This window comes from Panulirus ornatus, chromosome 55 (genome assembly GCF_036320965.1).
Source record: "Panulirus ornatus isolate Po-2019 chromosome 55, ASM3632096v1, whole genome shotgun sequence".
NCBI classification, from domain to species: Eukaryota; Metazoa; Arthropoda; class Malacostraca; order Decapoda; family Palinuridae; genus Panulirus; species Panulirus ornatus.
In genome coordinates, this window is record NC_092278.1 from 13,421,914 (window position 1) to 13,448,168 (window position 26,255).

The 26,255-nt window shown below is 42.2% G+C and overlaps 1 protein-coding gene across 3 annotated transcripts in view; it reads right to left on the reverse strand.

Annotated features, from left to right (window-relative positions):
* The window catches only part of LOC139765461 (decapping and exoribonuclease protein-like), a 162,033-nt gene that overhangs the window by 24,907 nt on the left and 110,871 nt on the right, over positions 1–26,255 (reverse strand). For all 3 annotated transcript variants that reach the window (XM_071692833.1, XM_071692834.1, XM_071692832.1), the window contains exons 6-8: positions 10,819–10,943; positions 6,878–7,085; positions 1,133–1,268 (exon numbers count right to left, since the gene is read on the reverse strand). In XM_071692833.1, coding sequence (XP_071548934.1) covers positions 1,133–1,268; positions 6,878–7,085; positions 10,819–10,943 — 469 coding nt within the window. The remainder of the gene's footprint in view (positions 1–1,132; positions 1,269–6,877; positions 7,086–10,818; positions 10,944–26,255) is intronic.

Below are 26,255 nucleotides of genomic sequence, written 5' to 3' on the forward strand. Positions count from 1 at the left end.
GCTGTCAGTGGATTGAATCAAGGCATGTGAAGCGTCTGGGGTAAACCATGGAAAGCTGTGTAGGTACGTATATTTGCGTGTGTGGACGTATGTATATACATGTGTATGTGGGTGGGTTGGGCCATTTCTTTCGTCTGTTTCCTTGCGTTACCTCGCAAACGCGGGAGACAGCGACAAAGCAAAAAAAAAAAAAAAAAAAAAATTATCATTATAATTATACTTAGTTGCTGTCTCCTGCATTAGCGAGGTAGTGCAAGGAAACAAATGAAAGAATGGCCCAACCCGCCCACAGACATATATCTTTTTTCTTTCTTTTAAACTATTCGCCATTTCCCGCGTTAGTGAGGTAGCATTAAGAACAGAGGACTGGGCCTTTGAGGGAGTACCCTCACCTGGCCCAATTCTCTGTTACTTCTTTTGGAAAAAAAAAAGAAAAAAAAAAAAAAAACGAGAGGGGAGGATTTCCAGCCCCCCGCTCCCTCCCCTTTTAGTCGCCTTCTACGACACGCAGGGAATACGTGGGAAGTATTCTTAATCCCCTATCCCCAGGGATATATACATATATATACATATATATATATACATAAACGCCCAGACACGCACATATACATATGTACACATTTCACCATATACATACATATGCATACACACTCCTGTGAGTCCAAAGGGAAAATGAAATGCATAGGACTCGAGGAACATCTTGATCACGTGCAAAATTGTGATCCTTTCCAACATCCATTCCCATCACCAACCAGCTACACATGAAATGGCACCTCCCTTGCCCCAGGCACATAAGAGGTAGCACTAGGAAAAGACAACAAAGGCCACATTCGTTCACACTCACTCTCTAGCTGTCATGTGTAATGCACCGAAACCACAGCTCCCTTTCCACATCAAGGCCCCACACCAATTTTATCAGCACTAAATGGATTAAGTCAAACAACAGTACCATTTGTTAGCTAGCTCCCTTCTTCCATGATCAGAAAGTAGAAGCTGTACTAGTACTCTGAAAGCATAAAACATTTTGGAAAGTTGATTTTCAAATTCATAAAAAAAATGTATTATTGCATTATCTACTGCAATGTGAGAAATAGTAAACTGGAGTCATCTAAAACATGCTGAATATGCATACCTCAGCCATCATGGGAATCTCATCAGTCTTCAGGAGCTTTAGTGTGTGCACTATTCCATCATCATTTCTATATCCAATAACACACCTCGGAATACCAGATAGGATGCCTCTTATCCACCATTGATTAAGCTTGAACCTGCGGATAATGAGGAAAACTTTTCAGAAAATATGTATTCATTTATCATACTTAACCACCGTCTCCTGCATAAGCAAGGTAGTGCAAGGAAACAGACAAGGAATGGCCAAAACCCACCCACATACACATGTATATACATAAATGCCCACAGATGCACATACATACATATACATTTCATTGTATACATACATGTACAAACATAGACATATACATATATACACATGGACATATTCATACTTGCTGCCTTCATCTGTACCCGGCACCACCCCACCACACACAAAATAGCATTCCTCCACCCTTTTCCAATGAGGTAGCGTAAGGAAGAGACGAAAAAGGCCACATTCATTCACACTCAGTCTCTAGCTGTCACGTATAATGCACCAAAACCACAGCTCCCTTTCCGCATCCAGGCCCCACAAAACTTTCCATGGTTTATCCCAGATGCTTCACATGCCCTGGTTCAATCCATAGACAGCACGTCAAACCCAGTATACCACATCCATCCAATTCAATCTATTCCTTGCATGCCTTTCACCCCATAATCACTCAAAATCTTTTTCACTCCATCCTTCCACCTCCAATTTGGTCTCCTGCTTCAACTTCTTCCCTCCACCTCTGACACATATATCCTCTTGGACAATCTTTCCTCACTCATTCTCTCCATGTGTCCAAACCATTTCAACACACCCTCTTCCGCTCTCTCAACCACACTCTTTTTATTACCACATATCTCTCTTACCCTTTCATTACTTACTCGATCAAACCACCTCACACCACATACTGTCCTCGAACGTTTCATTTCCAACACATCCACCCTCTCCCGCACAACTCTATCCATAGCCCATGCCTCGCAACCATATAACATTCCTGGAACCACTATTCCTTCAACCATATCCATTCTTGCTCTCCGAGATAATCTTCTCACCTTCCACACATTCTTCATTGCTCCCAGAGCCTTTGCCCCCTTCCCCACCCTGTGATTCACTTCCGCTTCCATGGTTCCATCTGCTACTAAGTCCACTCCCAGTTATCTAAAAGACTTTACTTCCTCAAGTTTTTCTCCATTCAAACTTACCTCCCTATTGACTTGTCCCTCAGCCCTTCTAAACCTTGCTCTTAGTCACATTCACTCTCAACTTTCTTCTTTCACACACTTTACCAAACTCAGTCACCAACTTCTGCAGTTTCTCACATGAATCAGCCACCATCGATGTATCATCAACGAACAACATCTGACTCGCTTCCTAAACCCTCTCATCCACAACAGACTGCATACTTGCCCCTCTTTCCAAGACTCTTGTATTCACCTCCCTAACAACCCCATCCATAAACAAGTTAAACAACCATGGAGACATAACGCACCCCTGCCACAAACTGGTATTCACTGGAAACCAATCACTTTCCTCTCCTCCTAATCGTACACATGCCTTACATCCTTGGTAAAAGCTTTTCACTGCTTCTAGCAACTTACCTCCCACACCATATAATCTTAAAACCTTCAACAACGCATCTCTATCAACCCTATCATATGACTTCTCCAGATCCATAAATGCTACATGCAAATCATATGTTTTTCTAAGTATTTCTCACATACTTTCATCAAAGCAAACACCTGATCCACACTCCTCTTCCACTTCTGTAACCACACTGCTCTTCCCCAATATGATGCTCTGTACATGCCTTCACCCTCTCAATCAATAGCCCCCCATATCATTTCCCAGGAATACTCAACAAACTTATGACTCTGTAATTTGAACACTCACCTTTATCCTCTTTGCCTTTGTATTATGGCACTATGCATGCTTTCCACCAATGCTCAGGCACTTCACCATGAGTCAAACATACAATGAATATCCTTACCAACCAGTCAACAAAACAGTCACCCCCTTTTCAATAAATTCCACTGCAATATCATCCAAACCCGCTGCCTTGGCAGCTTTCATTTTCTCCAAAATTTTCACTACCTCTTCTCTGTTTACAAACCATTCTCCCTGACCCTTCCACCTCACACTCCACCTCAACCAAAACACCCCATATCTGCCTTCATATCATCAAACACATTAAACAAACCTTCAAAATATTCACTCCATCTCCTTTTCACTTCATCACTACTTGTTATTACCTCCCCATTTGCCCCATTCACCGATGTTCTCATTTGTTCTCTAGTCTTACTCACTTTATTTACCTCCTTCCAAAATATCTTTTTTTTTTTTTTTTTTTTTTTTTGCTTTGTCGCTGTCTCCCGCGTTTGTGAGGTAGCGCAAGGAAACAGACGAAAGAAATGGCCCAACCCACCCCCATACACATGCCTTGATTCAACCCAATGACAGCACGTCAACCCCGGTATACCACATCGCTCCAATTCACTCTATTCTTTGCCCTCCTTTCACCCTCCTGCATGTTCAGGCCCCGATACTCTCTCATCCCAACTCTCGTTTGCCCTCTTTTTCACCTCTTGCACCTTTCTCTTAACCCCTGCCACTTTCTTTCATTCATCTCCCAGTCATTTTCACTACTTCCCAGGAAAAATCGTCCAAACACCTCTCTCTTCTGTTTCACTAACAATCTTACTTCTTCATCCCACCACTCACTACCCTTTCTAATCTGCCCACCTACCACCTTTCTCATGCCACATGCATCTTTTGCACTAGCCATCAATGCTTCCCTAAATATATCTCATTCTTACCCCACTCCCCTTATGTCATTAGCTATCACTTTCTGCCGCTCTGCTCTCAATCTCTCCTGGTACTTCCTTGCACAAATCTCCTTTCCAAGCTTGCTTACACTCAACTCTCTTCACCCAACATTCTCTCTTCTTTTCTGAAAAACCTCTACAAATCTTCACATTCACCTCCACAAGATAGTGATCAGACATCCCTCCAGCTGCCCCTCTCAGCACATTAACATGCAAAGGTCTCTCCATTACATGCCTATCAATTAACACATAATCCAATAAGGCTCCCTGGCCACCTCTTCTACTCACATATGTTTTTTTTTTTTTTTTTTTGCTTTGTCGCTGTCTCCTGCGTTTGCGAGGTAGCGCAAGGAAACAGACGAAAGAAATGGCCCAACCCACCCCTATACATATGTATATACATACACGTCCACACACGCAAATATACATACCTACACAGCTTTCCATGGTTTACCCCAGACGCTTCACATGCCCTGATTCAATCCACTGACAGCACGTCAACCCTGGTATAGCACATCGATCCAATTCACTCTATTCCTTGCCCTCCTTTCACACTCCTGCATGTTCAGGCCCCGATCACACAAAATCTTTTTCACTCCATCTTTCCTCCTCCAATTTGGTCTCCCACTTCTCGTTCCCTTCACCTCCGACACATTTATCCTCTTGGTCAATCTTTCCTCACTCATTCTCTCCATGTGCCCAAACCATTTCAAAACACCCTCTTCTGCTCTCTCAACCATGCTCTTTTTATTTCCACACATCTCTCTTACCCTTACGTTACTTACTCGATCAAACCACCTCACACCACACATTGTCCTCAAACATCTCATTTCCAGCACATCCATCCTCCTGCGCACAACTCTATCCATAGCCCACGCCTCGCAACCATACAACATTGTTGGAACCACTATTCCTTCAAACATACCCATTTTTGCTTTCCGAGATAATGTTCTCGACTTTCACACATTCTTCAAGGCTCCCAGGATTTTCGCCCCCTCCTCCACCCTATGATTCACTTCCGCTTCCATGGTTCCATCCGCTGCCAGATCCACTCCCAGATATCTAAAACACTTTACTTCCTCCAGTTTTTCTCCATTCAAACTTACCTCCCAATTGACTTGACCCTCAACCCTACTGTACCTAATTACCTTGCTCTTATTCACATTTACTCTTAACTTTCTTCTTTCACACACTTTACCAAACTCAGTCACCAGCTTCTGCAGTTTCTCACATGAATCAGCCATCAGCGCTGTATCATCAGCGAAAAACAACTGACTCACTTCCCAAGCTCTCTCATCCACAACAGACTTCATACTTGCCCCTCTTTCCAAAACTCTTGCATTCACCTCCCTAACAACCCCATCCATAAACAAATTAAACAACCATGGAGATATCACACACCCCTGCCACAAACCTACATTCACTGAGAACCAATCACTTTCCTCTCTTCCTACACGTACACATGCCTTACATCCTTGATAAAAACTTTTCACTGCTTCTAACAACTTGCCTACCACACCATATATTCTTAATACCTTCCACAGAGCATCTCTATCAACTCTAACATATGCCTTCTCCAGATCCATAAATGCAATATACAAATCCATTTGCTTTTCTAAGTATTTCTCACATACATTCTTCAAAGCAAACATCTGATCCACCCATCCTCTACCACTTCTGAAACCACACTGCTCTTCCCCAATCTGATGCTCTGTACATGCCTTCACCCTCTCAATCAATACCCTCCCATATAATTTACCAAGAATAGTCAACAAACTTATACCTCTGAAATCTGAGCACTCACTCTTATCCCCTTTGCCTTTGTACAATGGCACTATGCACACATTCCGCCAATCCTCAGGCACCTCACCATGAGTCATACATACATTCAATAACCTCACCAACCAGTCAACAATACAGTCACCCCCTTTTTTAATAAATTCCACTGCAATAGCATCCAAACCTGCTGCATTGCCGGCTTTCATCTTCCGCAAAGCTTTTACTACCTCTTCTCTGTTTACCAAATCATTTTCCCTAACCCTCTCACTTTGCACATCACCTAGACCAAAACACCCTATATCTGCCACACTATCAGATATAGGGAAAATGATTTGGTAAACAGAGAAGAGGTAGTAAAAGCTTTGCGGAAGATGAAAGCCGGCAAGGCAGCAGGTTTGGATGGTATACTTATGTATATCTCTCTTTTTAAACAAGGTATTCTCAACCACCAGTTCTATTTCAGAACACAATTCCACAAGCTCTTCACCATTTCCATTTAAACACTAACACCCCATGTACACCAATTATACCCTCAATTGCCACATTACTCACCTTTGCATTCAAATTACCCATTACTATAACCCAGTTTCGTGCATCAAAGCTCCTAACACACTCACTCAGGTGCTCCCAGAACACTTGCCTCTCATGATCATTCTTCTCATGACTAGGTGCATAAGCACCAATAATCACCCATCTCTCTCCATCCACTTTCAGTTTTACCCATATCAATCTAGAGTTTACTTTCTTACACTCTATCAAATATTCCCAGAACTTCTGCTACAGGAGGAGTGCTACTCCTTCCTTTGCTCCTGTCCTCTCACTAACCCCTGACTTTATTCCCAAGACATTCCCAAAACACTCTTCCCCTTTACCCTTGAGCTTCGTTTCACTCAGAATCAAAACATCCAAATTCCTTCCTTCACACATACTAACTATCTCTCCCTTTTTCTCATCTTGGTAACATCCACACACATTTAGACACCCAAATCTTAGCCTTCGAGGAGGATCAGCACTATCTGCATGACTCCTTCTTCTGTTTCCCCTTTAAGAAATTTAAATACAATTGAACAATTATAATTTATTGAAAAAAGTTTTATAGAAAAAGTGAATCAGACTTCCATAAATATCATCATACTTTTTGTAGGACTTCATGCTAAATGGCGTCTTAACTTCTTTAGCACAAGAGACCATGATAAATCCATTTAAGTCCTTGAAATCTTCCTCGAACTGCTCTGGGTCTGCAAAGTCTAATTTTGAAGCATGAATAAGTGAAATTTGGTCCACCTTCATCCTTAACACACATCGGTACTCTTCATTAGCAACCACGTTCTCTTCTGGTTTTCCTATAAAACAGACAAAAGGAGTTTATGTAATAGAATCCGATTTCCTATAACAATATTCTCCAACTGTAAGGCAAATGCTTTTATATTCAAAATTCTGTTTACTGATCAATCCAAAATCTTAATGTAGCCATAATTTGATTATATTTCATTCCTTTTAACTTATTATTTTTATTTTGCTTTGTCGCTGTCTCCAGGTTAGCGAGGTAGCGCAAGGAAACAGAGGAAAGAATGGCCCAACCCGCACACATACATGTCCACACACGCACAATATACATACCTATACATCTCAATGTACACATATATATATACACACACAGACATATACATATATACACATGTACATAATTCATACTGTCTGCGTTTATTTGTTCCCATCGCCACCTCGCCACACATGGAATAACAACCCCCTCCCACCTCATGTGTGCGAGGTAGCGCTAGGAAAGACACCAAAGGCCCCATTTGTTCACACTCAGTTTCTAGCTGTCGTGTAATAATGCACTGAAACCACAGCTCCCTTTTCACATCCAGGCCCCACACACTTTGCATGGTTTACCCCAGACACTTCACATGCCCTGGTTCAATCCATTGACAGCACGTCGAACCCGGTATACCACATCGTTCCAATTCACTCTATTCCTTGAATGCCTTTCACCCTCCTGCATGTTCAGGCCCCGATCACTCAAAATCTTTTGCACTCCATCTTTCCACCTCCAATTTAGTCTCCCACTCCTCCTCGTTCCCTCCACCTCCGACACATATATCCTCTTGGTCAATCTTTCCTCACTCATTCTCTCCATGTAACCAAACCATTTCAAAACACCCTCTTCTCCTCTCTCAACCACACTCTTTTTTATTTCCACACATCTCTCTTACCCTTACATTACTTACTCGATCAAACCACCTCACACCACATATTGTCCTCAAACATCTCATTTCCAGCACATCCACCCTCCTGCGCACAACTCTATCCATAGCCCATGCCTCGCAACCACACAACATTGTTGGAGCCACTATTACTTCAAACATACCCATTTTTGCTTTCCGAGATAATGTTCTTGACTTCCAAACATTCTTCAAGGCTCCAAGAATTTTCACCCCCTCCCCCACCCTATGATTCACTTCCGCTTCCATGGTTCCATCCGCTGCCAGATCCACTCCCAGATATCTAAAACACTTCACTTCCTCCAGTTTTTCTCCATTCAAACTTACCTCCCAATTGACTTGACCCTCAACCCTACTGTACCTAATAACCTTGATCTTATTCACATTTACTCTTAACTTTCTTCTTTCACACACTTTACCAAACTCAGTCACCAGCTTCTGCAGTTTCTTACATGAATCAGCCGCCAGTGCTGTATCATCAGCAAACAACAACTGACTCACTTCCCAAGCTCTCTCATCCACAACAGACTTCATACTTGCCCCTCTTTCCAAAACTCTTGCATTCACCTCCCTAACAACCCCATCCATAAACAAATTAAACAACCATGGAGACATCACACACCCCTGCCGCAAACCTACATTCATTGAGAACCAATCACTTTCCTCTCTTCCTACACGTACACATGCCTTACATCCTCGATAAAAACTTTTCACTGCTTCTAACAACTTGCCTCCCACACCATATATTCTTAATACCTTCCACAGAGCATCTCTATCAACTCTCTCATATGCCTTCTCCAGATCCATAAATGCTACATACAAATCCATTTGTTTTTCTAAGTATTTCTCACATACATTCTTCAAAGCAAACACCTGATCTACACATCCTCTACCACTTCTGAAACCACACTGCTCTTCCCCAATCTGGTGCTCTGTACACGCCTTCACCCTCTCAATCAATACCCTCCCATATAATTTACCAGGAATACTCAACAAACTTATACCTCTGTAATTTGAGCACTCACTCTTATCCCCTTTGCCTTTGTACAATGGCACTATGCAAACATTCCGCTAATCCTCAGGCACCTCACCATGAGTCATACATACATTAAATAACCTTACCAACCAGTCAACAATACAGTCACCCCCTTTTTTAATAAATTCCACTGCAATACCATCCAAACCTGCTGCCTTGCCGGCTTTCATCTTCCGTAAAGCTTTTACTACCTCTTCTCTATTTACCAAATCATTGTCCCTAACCCTCTCACTTTGCACACCACCTCGACCAAGACACCCTATATCTGCCACTCTATCATCAAACACATTCAACAAACCTTCAAAATACTCACTCCATCTCCTTCTCACATCACCACTACTTGTTATCACCTCCCCATTAGCCCCCTTCACTGAAGTTCCCATTTGCTCCCTTGTCTTACGCACTTTATTTACCTCCTTCCAAAACATATTTTTATTCTCCCTGAAATTTAATGATACTCTCTCACCCCAACTCTCATTTGCCCTCCTTTTCACCTCTTGCACCTTTCTCTTGACCTCCTGCCTCTTTCTTTTATACCTCTCCCACTCATTTGCATTTTTTCCCTGCAAAAATCGTTCAAATGCCTCTCTCTTCTCTTTCACTAATAATCTTGCTTCTTCATTCCACCACTCACTACCTTTTCTAATCAACCCACCTCCCACGCTTCTCATGCCACAAGCATCTTTTGCGCAAGCCATCAATGCTTCCCTAAATACATCCCATTCCTCCCCCACTCCCCTTACCTCCTTTGTTCTCACCTTTTTCCATTCTGTACTCAGTCTCTCCTGGTACTTCCTCACACAAGTCTCCTTCCCAAGATCACTTACTCTCACCACTCTCTTCACCCCAACATTCTCTCTTCTTTTCTGAAAACTCCCACAAATCTTCACCTTCGCTTCCACAAGATAATGATCAGACATCCCCCCAGTTGCACCTCTCAGCACATTAACATCCAAAAGTCTCTCTTTCGTGCGTCTATCAATTAACACGTAATCCAATAACGCTCTCTGGCCATCTCTCCTACTTACATACGTATACTTATGTATATCTCGCTTTTTAAACCAGGTATTCCCAATCACCAGTCCTTTTTCAGCACATAAATCTACAAGCTCTTCACCGTTTCCATTTACAACACTGATCACACCATGTGTACCAATTATTCCCTCAACTGCCACATTACTCACCTTTGCATTCAAATCACCCATCACTATAACCCAGTCTTGTGCATCAAAACCACTAACACACTCATTCAGCTGCTCCCAAAACACTTGCCTCTCATGATCTTTCTTCTCATGCCCAGGTGCATACGCACCAATAATCACCCATCTCTCTCCATCAACTTTCAGTTTTACCCATATCAATCTAGAATTTACTTTCTTACACTCTATCACATACTCCCACAACTCCTGATTCAGGAGTAGTGCTACTCCTTCCCTTGCTCTTGTCCTCTCACTAACCCCTGACTTTACTCCCAAGATATTCCCAAACCACTCTTCCCCTTTACCCTTTAGCTTCGTTTCACTCAGAGCCAAAACATCCAGGTTCCTTTCCTCAAACATACTACCTATCTCTCCTTTTTTCTCATCTTGGTTACATCCACACACATTTAGACACCCCAATCTGAGCCTTCGAGGAGGATGAGCACTCCTCGCGTGACTCCTTCTGTTTCCCCTTTTAGAAAGTTAAAATACAAGGAGCGGAGGGTTCCTGGCCCCCCGCTCCCGTTCCCTTTAGTCGCCTTTTACGACATGTGAGGAATGCGTGGAAAGATAAGTTACAAGGATTCTGTAGAATATCTTTGCCATGGAACTTTACCTCCTTTCATGAAGTGCTCAAACTTATGGCCATACAATGAAAGCTTCTTCACTTGAGGATCCACTTCGTGGTTTTCTACATTTTCCACCTCTGTATACATTTTCATGTATATAGAACCTTTGAATCTGATAAGAAAAATAAATTTCATGAGTTATAACTATGATAATGCATTCCACTCTGCAGTAATGATGTCATAAAACAATGGTAAACAATTCACCTGGACATCGTCCGGTGTTGATTATGCAATTAAGTCAACATTAACCAAGTGAAGGAAACCCTAATGCACCATGAGATAGCAGACCATCCAAGAGAGATAGTAGATGTTGCTTTGTTTGAACTGAAGAATCAGAACTTTTTACTAACAGGACAATTTTAGCAGATTTTGGGAAGTTAATGTGTTGGAGTCAATAAGGACCAATAGTCATCACAAAACTGAAAGCTCACTTTGCAAGCCAAGGGATTCTATCAATGCTTATTTGTGACAATGGACCATAATTTATCAGTGATGATTCCAAGAACTTTGTAGACATGTATGATTTTCAGCACATGACAAGCAGTCAGTTGAACAGAATAACTGAATCAGCAGTCAGAACTACTAAATGCATTATCAGGAAGGCTGTGATCACTGGAAATGATTGATATTGGGCCACAGTGGCCTTCAGAAAGACCTCTTTCCTATGCAGGATATAGAAATGAGTCCATCTCACTGGAACCTCAGAAGAATGACATGAACATTGTTACCAATGTCACCTAAGCTCCCAAAGCCAGAAGGTATGAATGTCTCACCTGATGAAAAAGAGAAGATTCATGAATTTGAAAAGTGCATGGCATTAAAAAACCGACAGCTCGAGATCTTGACCCATCAGAAGATGTGGTAAGAATCAAATTAAGTACTCTCGGAGAAAAGACCTTGCAGAAAGGAGCAGTGATGGAGAGTTTTAACACGAGGTCATACAAGGTGATAACAATTCTGGGACTGTACAGTGCAATAGCAGCACATGAGAAAGACTAGGTAAACAAGACCTAGACAATGAATGAAGACCATGAGACATAATGACTAATGATGTACAAGTTGATTGAGGATTAGAGGTAGATTCAGGTTTGAAGGACAATGCAAATAGGACCAGGATATGGGTGAAGTAGGTCATAGGGAAGAAGCTTCTAGTACAGCAGGTGGAGGTACTAAATAATGTTGTAAAACCAACAAGAAGTGTAAGACCAACATAATTTTAGTAAAACCAACAAGAAGCGTGAGACCAACATAATTGTGCCATAAATTATCTCTTTTAGCTTAAATACTAACATGTATTGCAACTATATTACATTTTTGTAACAGAAAACAAACAATTGTGCCATGAATTATCTCTTTTACTTTAAATACTAACATTTACTACAACTGTATTACATTTTTGAAATAGACAAGTATTTTCTGCATTGTTGTGCAAATATACAGTAATACTAAGTCTTTCAAAAGGGAATGGATGAGACAGTATTCATGTTTATTACTGTTTATCACAGCATGTTCTCAATATAAGCAGCATAATTTGTCTATACCCATAAGCTTGTAAGCAACACCTTCTGAGAGTATTCAGAGAAATGTAACATTGGTCTCTCTCTCTCTCTCCTCTGAAATATACAGCCAATAAAAAATGCACAAACCAGTAAAAAAAAACATAACGAATAGAAACTAGTAACAGATCCTGGATAACACTTCAAAAAATGCTGGAATGAATTAGGTGATAAAGCATTTTCTGACATACATCCTTCAAAGCAAACACCTGATCCACACATCACCCTCTACCACTTCTGAAACCACACTGCTCTTCCCCAGTCTGATGCTCTGTACATGCCTTCACCCTCTCAATCAATACCCTTCCATATAATTTCCTAGGAATACTCAACAAACTTATACCTCTGGTACCTCTGATACCTCTGGTATATATCCCTGGGGATAGGGGAGAAAGAAAACTTCCCACACAATCCCCCTGTGTCGTAGAAGGCAACTAAAGGGGACGGGAGCGAAGGGCTAGAAACCCTCCCCTCCTTGTATTTTAACTTTCTAAAAGGGGAAACAGAAGGAGTCATTGATGAGAAAAAGGAGAGATAGGTAGTATGTTTGAGGAAAAGAACCTGGGTGTTTTCACTCTGAGTGAACGAAGCTCAAAGGTAAAGGCGAAGGCTCAGATTGGAGTGTCTAAATGTGTGTAGACGTAACCAACATGAGAAAAAGGAGAGATAGGTAGTATGTTTGAGGAAAGGAACTTGGATGTTTTGGCTCTGGGTGAAACGAAGCTCAAGGGTAGAGGGGAAGAGTGGTTTGGGAATATTTTGGGAGTAAAGTCAGGGGTTGGTGAGAGGACAAGAGCAAGGGAAGGCGTAGCACTACTCCTGAAACACAAGTGGTGGGAGTATGTGACAGAGTGTAAGAAAGTAAACTCGACTGATATGGTTAAAACTGAAAGTGGATGGAGAGAGATGGTGATTATCGGTGCATATGCACCTGGGCATGAGAAGACTCATGAGGCAAGTGTTTTGGGAGCAGCTGAGTGTGTGTGTTACCAGTTTTGATGCACGAGACCGGGTTAAAGTGATGGGTGATTTGAATGCAAAGTTGAGTAATGTGGCTGTTGAGGGAATAATTGCTGTACATGGGGTGTTCAGTGTTGTATATGGAAATGAAGAGCTTGTACATTTGTGTGCTGAAAAAGGACTGGTGATTAGGAATACCTGGTTTGAAAAGAGGTAGATACATAAGTATACATATATAAGTACAAGAGATGGACAAAAAACGTTATTGGATTATGTCTAAATTGACGGGCCCGTGTAAGAGAGACTTTTGGATGTTAATGTGCTGAGAGGTGCAACTGCAGGGATGTCGGATCATTATCTTGTGGAGGCGAAGGTGAAGATTTGTAGAGGTTTTCAGAAGAGAGACTGTTAGGGTGAAGAGAGTGGTGAGAGTAAGTGAGCTTGGAAAGGAGACTTGTGTGAGGAAGTACCAGGAGAGACTGAGTGCAGAATAGAAAAAGGTGAGAACAAAGGACATGAGGGGAGTGGGGGAGGAATGGGATGTATTTAGGGAAGCAGCGATGGCTTGCGCAGAAGATGCTTGTGGCATGAGAAGCATGGGAGGTGGGCAGATTAGAAAGGGTAGGGAGTGATGGGATGAAGATGTAAGATTATTAGTGAAAGAGAAGAGAGAGGCATTTGGACGAGTTTTGCAGAGAAATAGTGCAAATGACTAGGAAATGTATAAAGGAAAAAGGCAGGAGGTCAAGAGAAAAGTGCAAGAGGTGAAAAAGAGGGCAAATGAGAGTTGGGGTGAGAAAGTATCATTAAATTTTAGGGAGGATAAAAATATGTTTTGGAAGGAGGTAAATAAAGTGCATAAGACAAGAGAACAAATGGGAACATCAATGAAGGGGGCTAATGGGAGGTAATAACAAGTAGTGTTGATGTGAGAAGGAGATGAAGTGAATATTTTGAAGGTTGTTGAATGTGTTAGATGATACAGTGGCAGATATAGGGCGTTTTGGTCGAGGTGGTGCGCAAAGTGAGAGAGTTAAGGAGAATGATTTGGTAAACAGAGAAGAGGTAGTAAAAGCTTTGCAGAAGATGAAAGCCAGCAAGGCAGCAGGTTTGGATGGTATTGCAGTGAAATTTATTAAAAAAGGGGGGTGCCTGTGTCGTTCACTGGTTTGTAAGGATATCTAATGTATGTATGACTCATGGTGAGGTGCCTGAGGATTGGCAGAATGCATGCATAGTGCCACTGTGCAAAGGCAAAGGGGATAAAGGTGAGTGCTCAAATTACAGAGGTATAAGTTTGTTGAGTATACCTGGGAAATCATTATTCTTTTTTTTATTATACTTTGTTGCTGTCTCCCGCATTAAGAAGGCAGCACATGGAAACAGACAAAAGCAGGCCTAACCCACCCACATAAACATGTATATACATACACATCCACGCATACACATTCACATACCTATACATTTCGACGTATACATACATATACATTTTTTTTTTTGCTTTGTCGCTGTCTCCCGCGTTTGCAAGGTAGCGCACGGAAACAGACGAAAGAAATGGCCCAACCCACCCCCAATACACATGTATATACATACGTCTACACACGCAAATATACAAACCTACACAACTTTCCATGGTTTACCCCAGACGCTTCACATGCCCTGATTCAATCCACTGACAGCACGTCAACCCTGGTATACCACAACGATCCAATTCACTCTATTCCTTGCCCTCCTTTCACCCTCCTGCATGTTCAGGCCCCGATCACACAAAATCTTTTTCACTCCATCTTTCCACCTCCAATTTGGTCTCCCACTTCTCCTCGTTCCCTCCACCTCCGACACATATATCCTCTTGGTCAATCTTTCCTCACTCATTCTCTCCATGTGCCCAAACCATTTCAAAACACCCTCTTCTGCTCTCTCAACCACGCTCTTTTTATTTCCACACATCTCTCTTACCCTTACGTTACTTACTCGATCAAACCACCTCACACCACACATTGTCCTCAAACATCTCATTTCCAGCACATCCATCCTCCTGCGCACAACTCTATCCATAGTCCACGCCTCGCAACCATACAACATTGTTGGAACCACTATTCCTTCAAACATACCCATTTTTGCTTTCCGATATAATGTTCTCGACTTCCACACATTTTTCAAGGCACCCAGAATTTTCACCCCCTCCCCCACCCTATGATCCACTTCCGCTTCCATGGTTCCATCCGCTGCCAGATCCACTCCCAGATATCTAAAACACTTTACTTCCTCCAGTTTTTCTCCATTCAAACTTACCTCCCAATTGACTAGACCCTCGACCCTACTGTACCTAATAACCTTGCTCTTATTCACATTTACTCTTAACTTTCTTCTTTCACACACTTTACCAAACTCAGTCACCAGCTTCTGCAGTTTCTCACATGAATCAGCCACCAGCGCTGTATCATCAGCAAACAACAACTGACTCACTTCCCAAGCTCTCTCATCCCCAACAGACTGCATACTTGACCCTCTTCCCAAAACTATCGCATTCACCTACCTAACAACCCCATCCATAAACAAATTAAACAACCATAGAGACATCACACACCCCTGCTGCAAACCAACACTCACTGAGAACCAATCACTTTCCTTTCTTCCTACACATACACATGCCTTATATCCTCGATAAAAACTTTTCACTGCTTCTAACAATTTCCCTCCCACACATATATTCTTAATACCTTCCACAGAGCATCTCTATCAACTCTATCATATGCCTTCTCTAGATCCATAAATGCTACATACAAATCCATTCGCTTTTCTAAGTATTTCTCACATACATTCTTCAAAGCAAACACCTGATCCACACATCCTCTACCACTTCTGAACCACACTGCTCTTCCCCAATCTGATGCTCTGTACATGCCTTCACCTTCTTAATCAATAACCCTCCCATATAATTTCCCAGAAATACTCAACAAACTTATACCTCCGTAATTTAAGCACTCACTTTTATCCCCTTTGCCTTTTGTACAATGGCACTATGCAAGCATTCCACCAATCCTCAGGCACCTCACCATGAGTCATACATACTTTAAATAATCTTACCAACCAGTCACCAATACAGTCAACCCCTTTCTTAATATATTTCAATGCAATACCATCCACACCTGCTGCCTTGCCGGCTTTCATCTTCCGTAAAGCTTTTACTACCTCTTCTCTATTCACCAAATCATTTTCCCTAACCCTCTCACCTTGCACACCACCATGACCAAAACACCCTATATCTGCCACTCTATCATCTAACACATTCAACAAACCTTCAAAATACTCACCCCATCTCCTTCTCACATCACCACTACTTGTTATCACCTCCCCATTAGCACCCTTCACTGACGTTCCCATTTGTTCCCTTGTCTTACGCACTTTATTTACCTCTTTCCAAAACATCTTTTTATTCTATCTAAAATTTAATGAAACTCTCTCACACCAACTCTCAATTGCCCTCTTTTTCACCTCTTGTACCTTTCTCTTGAACTGCTGCCTCTTTCTTTTATACATCTCCCACTCATTTGCATTATTTCCCTGCAAAAATTGTCCAAATTCTTCTCTCTTCTCTTTCACTAATAATCTTACTTCTTCATCCCACCACTCAATACCATTTCTTATCTGCCCACCTCCCACGCTTCTAATGCCACAAGCATCTTTTGTACACGCCATCGCTACTTCCCTAAAATCATCCCATTCCTACCCCACTCCCCTTATGTCCTTTGTTCTCACCTTTTTCCATTCTGTACTCAGTCTCTCCTGATACTTCCTCACACAAGTCTCCTGCCCAAGATCACTTACTCTCACCACTCTCTTCACCCCAACATTCTCTCTTCTTTCCTGAAACCTCTACAAACCTTCACCTTCGCCTCCACAAGATAATGATCAGACATCCCTCCAGTTGCACCTCTCAGCACATTAACATACAAAAGCCTGTCTCACGCGCCTATCAATTAACACGTAATCCAATAACACTCTCTGAACATCTCTCCTACTTACGAATATTTATGTATATCTCGCTTTTTAAACCAGGTATTCCCAATCACCAGTCCTTTTTCAGCACATAAATCTACAAGCTCTTCACCATTTCAATATACAACAATGAACTATCCATGTACACATTTCCTCAACTGCCACATTACTCACCTTTGCATTGAAATCACCTATCACTATAACCCAGTCTCGTGCATCAAAACTACTAACGCACTCACTCAGCTGCTCCCAAAACACTTGTCTCTCATGATCTTTCTTCTCATGCCCAGGTGCATATGCACCAATAATCACCCATCTCTCTCCATCGAATTTCAGTTTTACCCATATCAATCTTGAGTTTACTTTCTTACACTCTATCACATACTCCCACCACTCCTGTTTAAGAAGTAGTGCTACTCCTTCCCATGCTTTTGTCCTCTCACTAACCCCTGACTTTACTCCTAAGACATTCCCAAACCACTCTTCCCCTTTACCCTTGAGCTTCACTCAGAGCCAAAACATCCAGGTTCCTTTCCTCAAACATACTACCTATCTCTCCTTTTTTCTCATCTTGGTTACATCCACACACATATAGAAACCCCTATCTGAGCTTTCGAGGAGGATAAGCACTCCCGCGTGACTTCGTCTTCTGCTTCCCCTTTTATAAAGTTAAAATATAAGGATGGGAAGGTTTCTAGCCACCCCACTCCCATTCCCTTTAGTCGCCTTCTAAGACACATGAGGAATGTGTGGGAAGCATTCTTTCTCCCCTATCCGCAGGGATGCCCTATCACCAAGCAAAATAATAATAAATACGTATATATATATATATATATATATATATATATATATATATATATATTTTTTTTTTTTTTTTTGTCGCTGTCTCCCGCGTTTGCGAGGTAGCGCAAGGAAACAGACGAAAGAAATGGCCCAACCCACCCCCATACACATGCCTTGATTCAATACACTGACAGCACGTCAACCCCGGTATACCACATCGATCCAATTCACTCTATTCTTTGCCCTCCTTTCACCCTCCTGCATGTTCAGGCCCCGATCACACAAAATCTTTTTCACTCCATCTTTCCACCTCCAATTTGGTCTCCCTCTTCTCCTCGTTCCCTCCACCTCCGACACATATATCCTCTTGGTCAATCTTTCCTCACTCATTCTCTCCATGTGACCAAACCATTTCAAAACACCCTCTTCTGCTCTCTCAACCACGCTCTTTTTATTTCCACACATCTCTCTTACCCTTACGTTACTTACTCGATCAAACCACCTCACACCACACATTGTCCTCAAACATCTCATTTCCAGCACATCCATCCTCCTGCGCACAACTCTATCCATAGTCCACGCCTCGCAACCATACAACATTGTTGGAACCACTATTCCTTCAAACATACCCATTTTTGCTTTCCGAAATAATGTTCTCGACTTCCACACATTCTTCAAGGCTCCCAGAATTTTCGCCCCCTCCCCCACCCTATGATCCACTTCCGCTTCCATGGTTCCATCTGCTGCCAGATCCACTCCCAGATATCTAAAACACTTCACTTCCTCCAGTTTTTCTCCATTCAAACTCACCTCCCAATTGAATTGACCCTCAACCCTACTGTACCTAATAACCTTGCTCTTATTCACATTTACTCTTAACTTTCTTCTTTCACACACTTTACCAAACTCAGTCACCAGCTTCTGCAGTTTCTCACATGAATCAGCCACCAGCGCTGTATCATCAGCGAACAACAACTGACTCACTTCCCAAGCTCTCTCATCCCCAACAGACTTCATATATATATATATATATATATATATATATATATATATATATATATATATATATATATATATATATATATATATATATACTTCCCCTTTTTTAAAGGGGAAGTAAATGTCTATAGTTGTGTTACTGGAGTGATAGTTTTCGTACATGGTGCTTTGACAAGAAAATAGTGAAATTGGAAAAAGTGTAGCTTAGACATTTGAAGCTTATTGATACAGTGGTTAAATTGATGAGAACTACTATTGACGTTTGTGTAAATAAATTAAACATTTCCTTTTTCCATAGCCAGAGGTTGAACCATTATGTGACATTCATTTTTTCATTTCATTTCAAGCTAGAAGTTTCAGTTTTCTAAATAGTTTCTTACATTTTTCATATGTACATATATGTATGTGTGTGTGTGTGTGTGTATGTGCGTGTGTGTGTGTATGTGTGTGTATGTGTATATCTTTTTTCTTTTTCTTTCAAACTATTCGCCATTTCCCGCATTAGCGAGGTAGCGTTAAGAACAGAGGACTGGGCCTTTGAGGGAATACCCTCACCTGGCCAAATTCTCTGTTCCTTCTTTTGGAAAAAAAAAAAAAAAAAAAAAAACGAGAGGGTAGGATTTCCAGCCCCCCGCTCCCTCCCCTTTTAGTCGCCTTCTACGACACGCAGGGAATACGTGGGAAGTATTCTTTCTCCCCTATCCCAAGGGATAAAATGTGTATATATATATGTATATTATCCCTGGGGATAGGGGTGAAAGAATACTTCCCACGTATTCCTCGCGTGTCGTAGAAAGCGACTAGAGGGGACGGGAGCGGGGGGCCAGAAATCCTCCCCTCCTTGTATTTTTTTAAACTTTCTAAAAATGGGAAACAGAAGAAGGAGTCACGCGGGGAGGGCTCATCCTCCTCAAAGGCTCAGATTGGGGTGCCTAAATGTGTGTGGATGTAACCAAGATGTGAAAAAAGGAGAGATAGGTAGTATGTTTGAGGAAAGGAACCTGGATGTTTTGGCTCTGAGTGAAACGAAGCTCAAGGGTAAAGGGGAAGAGTGGTTTGGGAATGTCTTGGGAGTAAAGTCAGGGGTTAGTGAGAGGACAAGAGCAAGGTAAGGAGTAGCAGTACTCCTGAAACAGGAGTTGTGGGAGTATGTGATAGAATGTAAGAAAGTAAATTCTCGATTAATATGGGTAAAACTGAAAGTTGATGGAGAGAGATGGGTGATGATTGGTGCATATGCACCTGGGCATGAGAAGAAAGATCATGAGAGGCAAGTGTTTTGGGAGCAGCTGAATGAGTGTGTTAGTGGTTTTGATGCACGAGACCGGGTTATAGTGATGGGTGATTTGAATGCAAAGGTGAGTAATGTGGCAGTTGAGGGAATAATTGGTATACATGGGGTGTTCAGTGTTGTAAATGGAAATGGTGAAGAGCTTGTAGATTTATGTGCTGAAAAAGGACTGATGATTGGGAATACCTGGTTTAAAAAGCGAGATATACATAAGTATACTTATGTAAGTAGGAGAGATGGCCAGAGAGCGTTATTGGATTACGTGTTAATTGACAGGCATGCAAAAGAGAGACTTTTGGATGTTAATGTGCTGAGAGGTGCAACTGGAGGGATGTCTGATCATTATCTTGTGGAGGCTAAGGTGAAGATTTGTATGGGTTTTCAGAAAAGAAGAGTGAATGTTGGGGTGAAGAGGGTGGTGAGAGTAAGTGAGCTTGGGAAGGAGACTTGTGTGAGGAAGTACCAGGAGAGACTGAGTACAGAATGGAAAAAGGTGAGAACAATGGAAGTAAGGGGAGTGGGGGAGGAATGGGATGTATTTAGGGAATCAGTGATGCACTGCGCAAAAGATGCTTGTGGAATGAGAAGAGTGGGAGGTGGGTTGATTAGAAAGGGTAGTGAGTGGTGGGATGAAGAAGTAAGAGTATTAGTGAAAGAGAAGAGAGAGGCATTTGGACGATTTTTGCAGAGAAAAAATGCAATTGAGTGGGAGACGTATAAATGAAAGAGACAGGAGGTCAAGAGAAAGGTGCAAGAGGTGAAAAAAAGGGCAAATGAGAGTTGGGGTGAGAGAGTATCATTAAATTTTAGGGAGAATAAAAAGATGTTCTGGAAGGAGGTAAATAAAGTGCGTAACACAAGGGAGCAAATGGGAACTTCAGTGAAGGGCGCAAATGGGGAGGTGATAACAAGTAGTGGTGATGTCAGAAGGAGATGGAGTGAGTATTTTGAAGGTTTGTTGAATGTGTTTGATGATAGAGTGGCAGATAAAGGGTGTTTTGGTCGAGGTGGTGTGCAAAGTGAGAGGGTTAGGGAAAATGATTTGGTAAACAGAGAAGAGGTACTAAAAGCTTTGCGGAAGATGAAAGCCGGTAAGGCAGCGGGTTTGGATGGTATTGCAGTGGAATTTATTAAAAAAGGGGGTGACTGTACTGTTGACTGGTTGGTAAGGTTATTTAATGTATGTATGACTCATGGTGAGGTGCCTGAGGATTGGCGGAATGCATGCATAGTGCCATTGTACAAAGGCAAAGGGGATAAGAGTGAGTGCTCAAATTACAGAGGTATAAGTTTGTTGAGTATTCCTGGTAAATCATATGGGAGGGTATTGATTGAGAGGGTGAAGGCATGTAGAGAGCATCAGATTGGGGAAGAGCAGTTTGGTTTCAGAAGTGGTAGAGGATGTGTGGATCAGGTGTTTGCTTTGAAGAATGTATGTGAGAAATACTTAGAAAAGCAAATGGATTTGTATGTAGCATTTATGGCTCTGGAGAAGGTATATGATAAAGTTGATAGAGATGCTCTGTGGAAGGTATTAAGAATATATGGTGTGGGAGTTAAGTTGTTAGAAGCAGTGAAAAGTTTTTATCGAGGATGTAAGGCATGTGTACGTGTAGGAAGAGAGGAAAGTGATTGGTTCTCAGTGAATGTAGGTTTGCGGCAGGGGTGTGTGATGTCTCCAAGGTTGTTTAATTTGTTTATGGATGGGGTTGTTAGGGAGGTGAATGCAAGAGTTTTGGAAAGAGGGGCAAGTATGAAGTCTGTTGGGGATGAGAGAGCTTGGGAAGTGAGTCAGTTGTTGTTCGCTGATGATACAGCGCTGGTGGCTGATTCATGTGAGAAACTGCAGAAGCTGGTGACTGAGTTTGGTAAAGTGTGTGAAAGAAGAAAGTTAAGAGTAAATGTGAATAAGAGCAAGGTTATTAGGTACAGTAGGGTTGAGGGTCAAGTCAATTGGGAGGTGAGTTTGAATGGATAAAAACTGGAGGAAGTGAAGTGTTTTAGATATCTGGGAGTGGATCTGGCAGCGGATGGAACCATGGAAGCGGAAGTGGATCATAGGGTGGGGGAGGGGGTGAAAATTCTGGGAGCCTTGAAGAATGTTTGGAAGTCGAAAACATTATCTCGGAAAGCAAAAATAGGTATATTTGAAGGAATAGTGGTTCCAACAATGTTGTATGGTTGCGAGGCGTGGGCTATGGATAGAGTTGTGCGCAGGAGGATGGATGTGCTGGAAATGAGATGTTTGAGGACAATGTGTGGTGTGAGGTGGTTTGATCGAGTAAGTAACGTAAGGGTAAGAGAGATGTGTGGAAATAAAAAGAGTGTGGTTGAGAGAGCAGAAGAGGGTGTTTTGAAATGGTTTGGGCACATGGAGAGAACGAGTGAGGAAAGATTGACCAAGAGGATATATGTGTCGGAGATGGAGGGAACGAGGAGAAGAGGGAGACCAAATTGGAGGTGGAAAGATGAAGTGAAAAAGATTTTGTGTGATCGGGGCCTGAACATGCAGGAGGGTGAGAGGAGGGCAAGGAATAGAGTGAATTGGAGCGATGTGGTATACCGGGGTTGACGTGCTGTCAGTGGATTGAATCAGGGCATGTGAAGCGTCTGGGGTAAACCATGGAAAGCTGTGTAGGTATGTATATTTGCGTGTGTGGACGTATGTATATACATGTGTATGGGGGTGGGTTGGGCCATTTCTTTCGTCTGTTTCCTTGCGCTACCTCGCAAACGCGGGAGACAGCGACAAAGCAAAAAAGAAAAAAATATATATATATATATATGGGGAGGTGATAACAAGTAGTGGTGATGTGAGAAGGAGATGGAGTGAGTATTTCGAAGGTTTGTTGAATGTGTCTGATGATAGAGTGGCAGATATAGGGTGTTTTGGTCGAGGTGGTGTGCAAAGTGAGAGGGTTAGGGAAAATGATTTGGTAAACAGAGAAGAGGTAGTGAAAGCTTTGCGAAAGATGAAAGCCGGCAAGGCAGCAGGTTTGGATGATATTGCAGTGGAATTTACTAAAAAAGGGGGTGACTGTATTGTTGACTTGTTGGTAAGGTTATTTAATGTATGTATGACTCATGGTGAGGTGCCTGAGGATTGGCGGAATGCGTGCATAGTGCCATTGTACAAAGGCAAAGGGGATAAGAGTGAGTGCTCAAATTACAGAGGTATAAGTTTGTTGAGTATTCCTGGTAAATTATATGGGAGGGTATTGATTGAGAGGGTGAAGGCATGTACAGAGCATCAGATTGGGGAAGAGCAGTGTGGTTTCAGAAGTGGTAGAGGATGTGTGGATCAGGTGTTTGCTTTGAAGAATGTATGTGAGAAATACTTAGAAAAGCAAATTGATTTGTATGTAGCATTTATGGATCTGGAGAAGGCATATGATAGAGTTGATAGAGATGCTCTGTGGAAGGTATTAAGAATATATGGTGTGGGAGGCAAGTTGTTAGAAGCAGTGAAAAGTTTTTATCGAGGATGTAAGGCATGTGTACGTGTAGGAAGAGAGGAAAGTGATTGGTTCTCAGTGAATGTAGGTTTGCGGCAGGGGTGTGTGATGTCTCCATGGTTGTTTAATTTGTTTATGGATGGGGTTGTTAGGGAGGTAAATGCAAGAGTTTTGGAAAGAGGGGCAAGTATGAAGTCTGTTGGGGATGAGAGAGCTTGGGAAGTGAGTCAGTTGTTGTTCGCTGATGACACAGCGCTGGTGGCTGATTCATGTGTGAAACTGCAGAAGCTGGTGACTGAGTTTGGTAAAATGTGTGGAAGAAGAAAGTTAAGAGTAAATGTGAATAAGAGCAAGGTTATTAGGTACAGTAGGGTTGAGGGTCAAGTCAATTGGGAGGTGAGTTTGAATGGAGAAAAACTGGAGGAAGTGAAGTGTTTTAGATATCTGGGAGTGGATCTGTCAGCGGATGGAACCATGGAAGCGGAAGTGGATCATAGGGTGGGGGAGGGGGCGAAAATTCTGGGGGCCTTGAAGAATGTGTGGAAGTCGAGAACATTATCTCGGAAAGCAAAAATGGGTATGTTTGAAGGAATAGTGGTTCCAACAATGTTGTATGGTTGCGAGGTGTGGGCTATGGATAGAGTTGTGCGCAGGAGGATGGATGTGCTGGAAATGAGATGTTTGAGGACAATGTGTGGTGTGAGGTGGTTTGATCGAGTGAGTAACGTAAGGGTAAGAGAGATGTGTGGAAATAAAAAGAGCGTGGTTGAGAGAGCAGAAGAGGGTGTTTTGAAGTGGTTTGGGCACATGGAGAGGATGAGTGAGGAAAGATTGACCAAGAGGATACAGTGTCGGAGGTGGAGGGAACAAGGAGAAGAGGGAGACCGAATTGGAGGTGGAAAGATGGAGTGAAAAAGATTTTGTGTGATCGGGGCCTGAACATGCAGGAGGGTGAAAGGAGGGCAAGGAACAGAGTGAATTGGAGCAATGTGGTATACCGGGGTTGACGTGCTGTCAGTGGATTGAATCAAGGCATGTGAAGCGTCTGGGGTAAACAATGGAAAGCTGTGTAGGTATGTATATTTGCGTGTGTGGACGTATGTATATACATGTGTATGGGGGGGGTTGGGCCATTTCTTTCGTCTGTTTCCTTGCGCTACCTCGCAAACGCGTGAGACAGCGACAAAGTATAAAAAGAAAAAAAAAAAAAAAAAAATATATATATATATATATATATATATATATATATATATATATATATATATATATATATATATATACACATATATATATATATATATATATATATATATATATAAATATATTCTTTCTTTTCTTTCATACGATTCGCCATTTCCCACCTCAGCGAGGTAGCGTTAAGAACAGAGGACTGGGCCTCTGAGGAAACATCCTCACCCGGCCCCCTTCTCTGTTCCTTCCTTTGGAAAAGAAAAAAAAATGAGAGGGGAAGATTTCCAGCTCCCTTCCCTTTTAGTCGCCTTCTACGACATGCAGGGAATATGTGAGAAGTATTCTTTCTCCCCAATCCCCAGGGATATATATATATATATATTTTTTTTTTTTTTTTATACTTTGTCGCTGTCTCCCGCATTTGCGAGGTAGCGCAAGGAAACAGACGAAAGAAATGGCCCAACCCCCGCCCCCATACACATGTATATACATACGTCCACACACGCAAATATACATACCTACACAGCTTTCCATGGTTTACCCCAGACGCTTCACATGCCTTGATTCAATCCACTGACAGCACGTCAACCCCCGTATACCACATCGCTCCAATTCACTCTATTCCTTGCCCTCCTTTCACCCTCCTGCATGTTCAGGCCCCGATCACACAAAATCTTTTTCACTCCATCTTTCCACCTCCAATTTGGTCTCCCTCTTCTCCTCGTTCCCTCCACCTCCGACACATATATCCTCTTGGTCAATCTTTCCTCACTCATTCTCTCCATATGCCCAAACCACTTCAAAACACCCTCTTCTGCTCTCTCAACCACGCTCTTTTTATTTCCACACATCTCTCTTACCCTTACGTTACTAACTCGATCAAACCACCTCACACCACATATTGTCCTCAAACATCTCATTTCCAGCACATCCATCCTCCTGCGCACAACTCTATCCATACCCCACGCCTCGCAACCATACAACATTTTTGGAGCCACTATTCCTTCAAACATACCCATTTTTGCTTTCCGAGATAATGTTCTCGACTTCCACACATTCTTCAAGGCCCCCAGAATTTTCGCCCCCTCCCCCACTCTATGATCCACTTCCGCTTCCATGGTTCCATCCGCTGCCAGATCCACTCCCAGATATCTAAAACACTTCACTTCCTCCAGTTTTTCTCCATT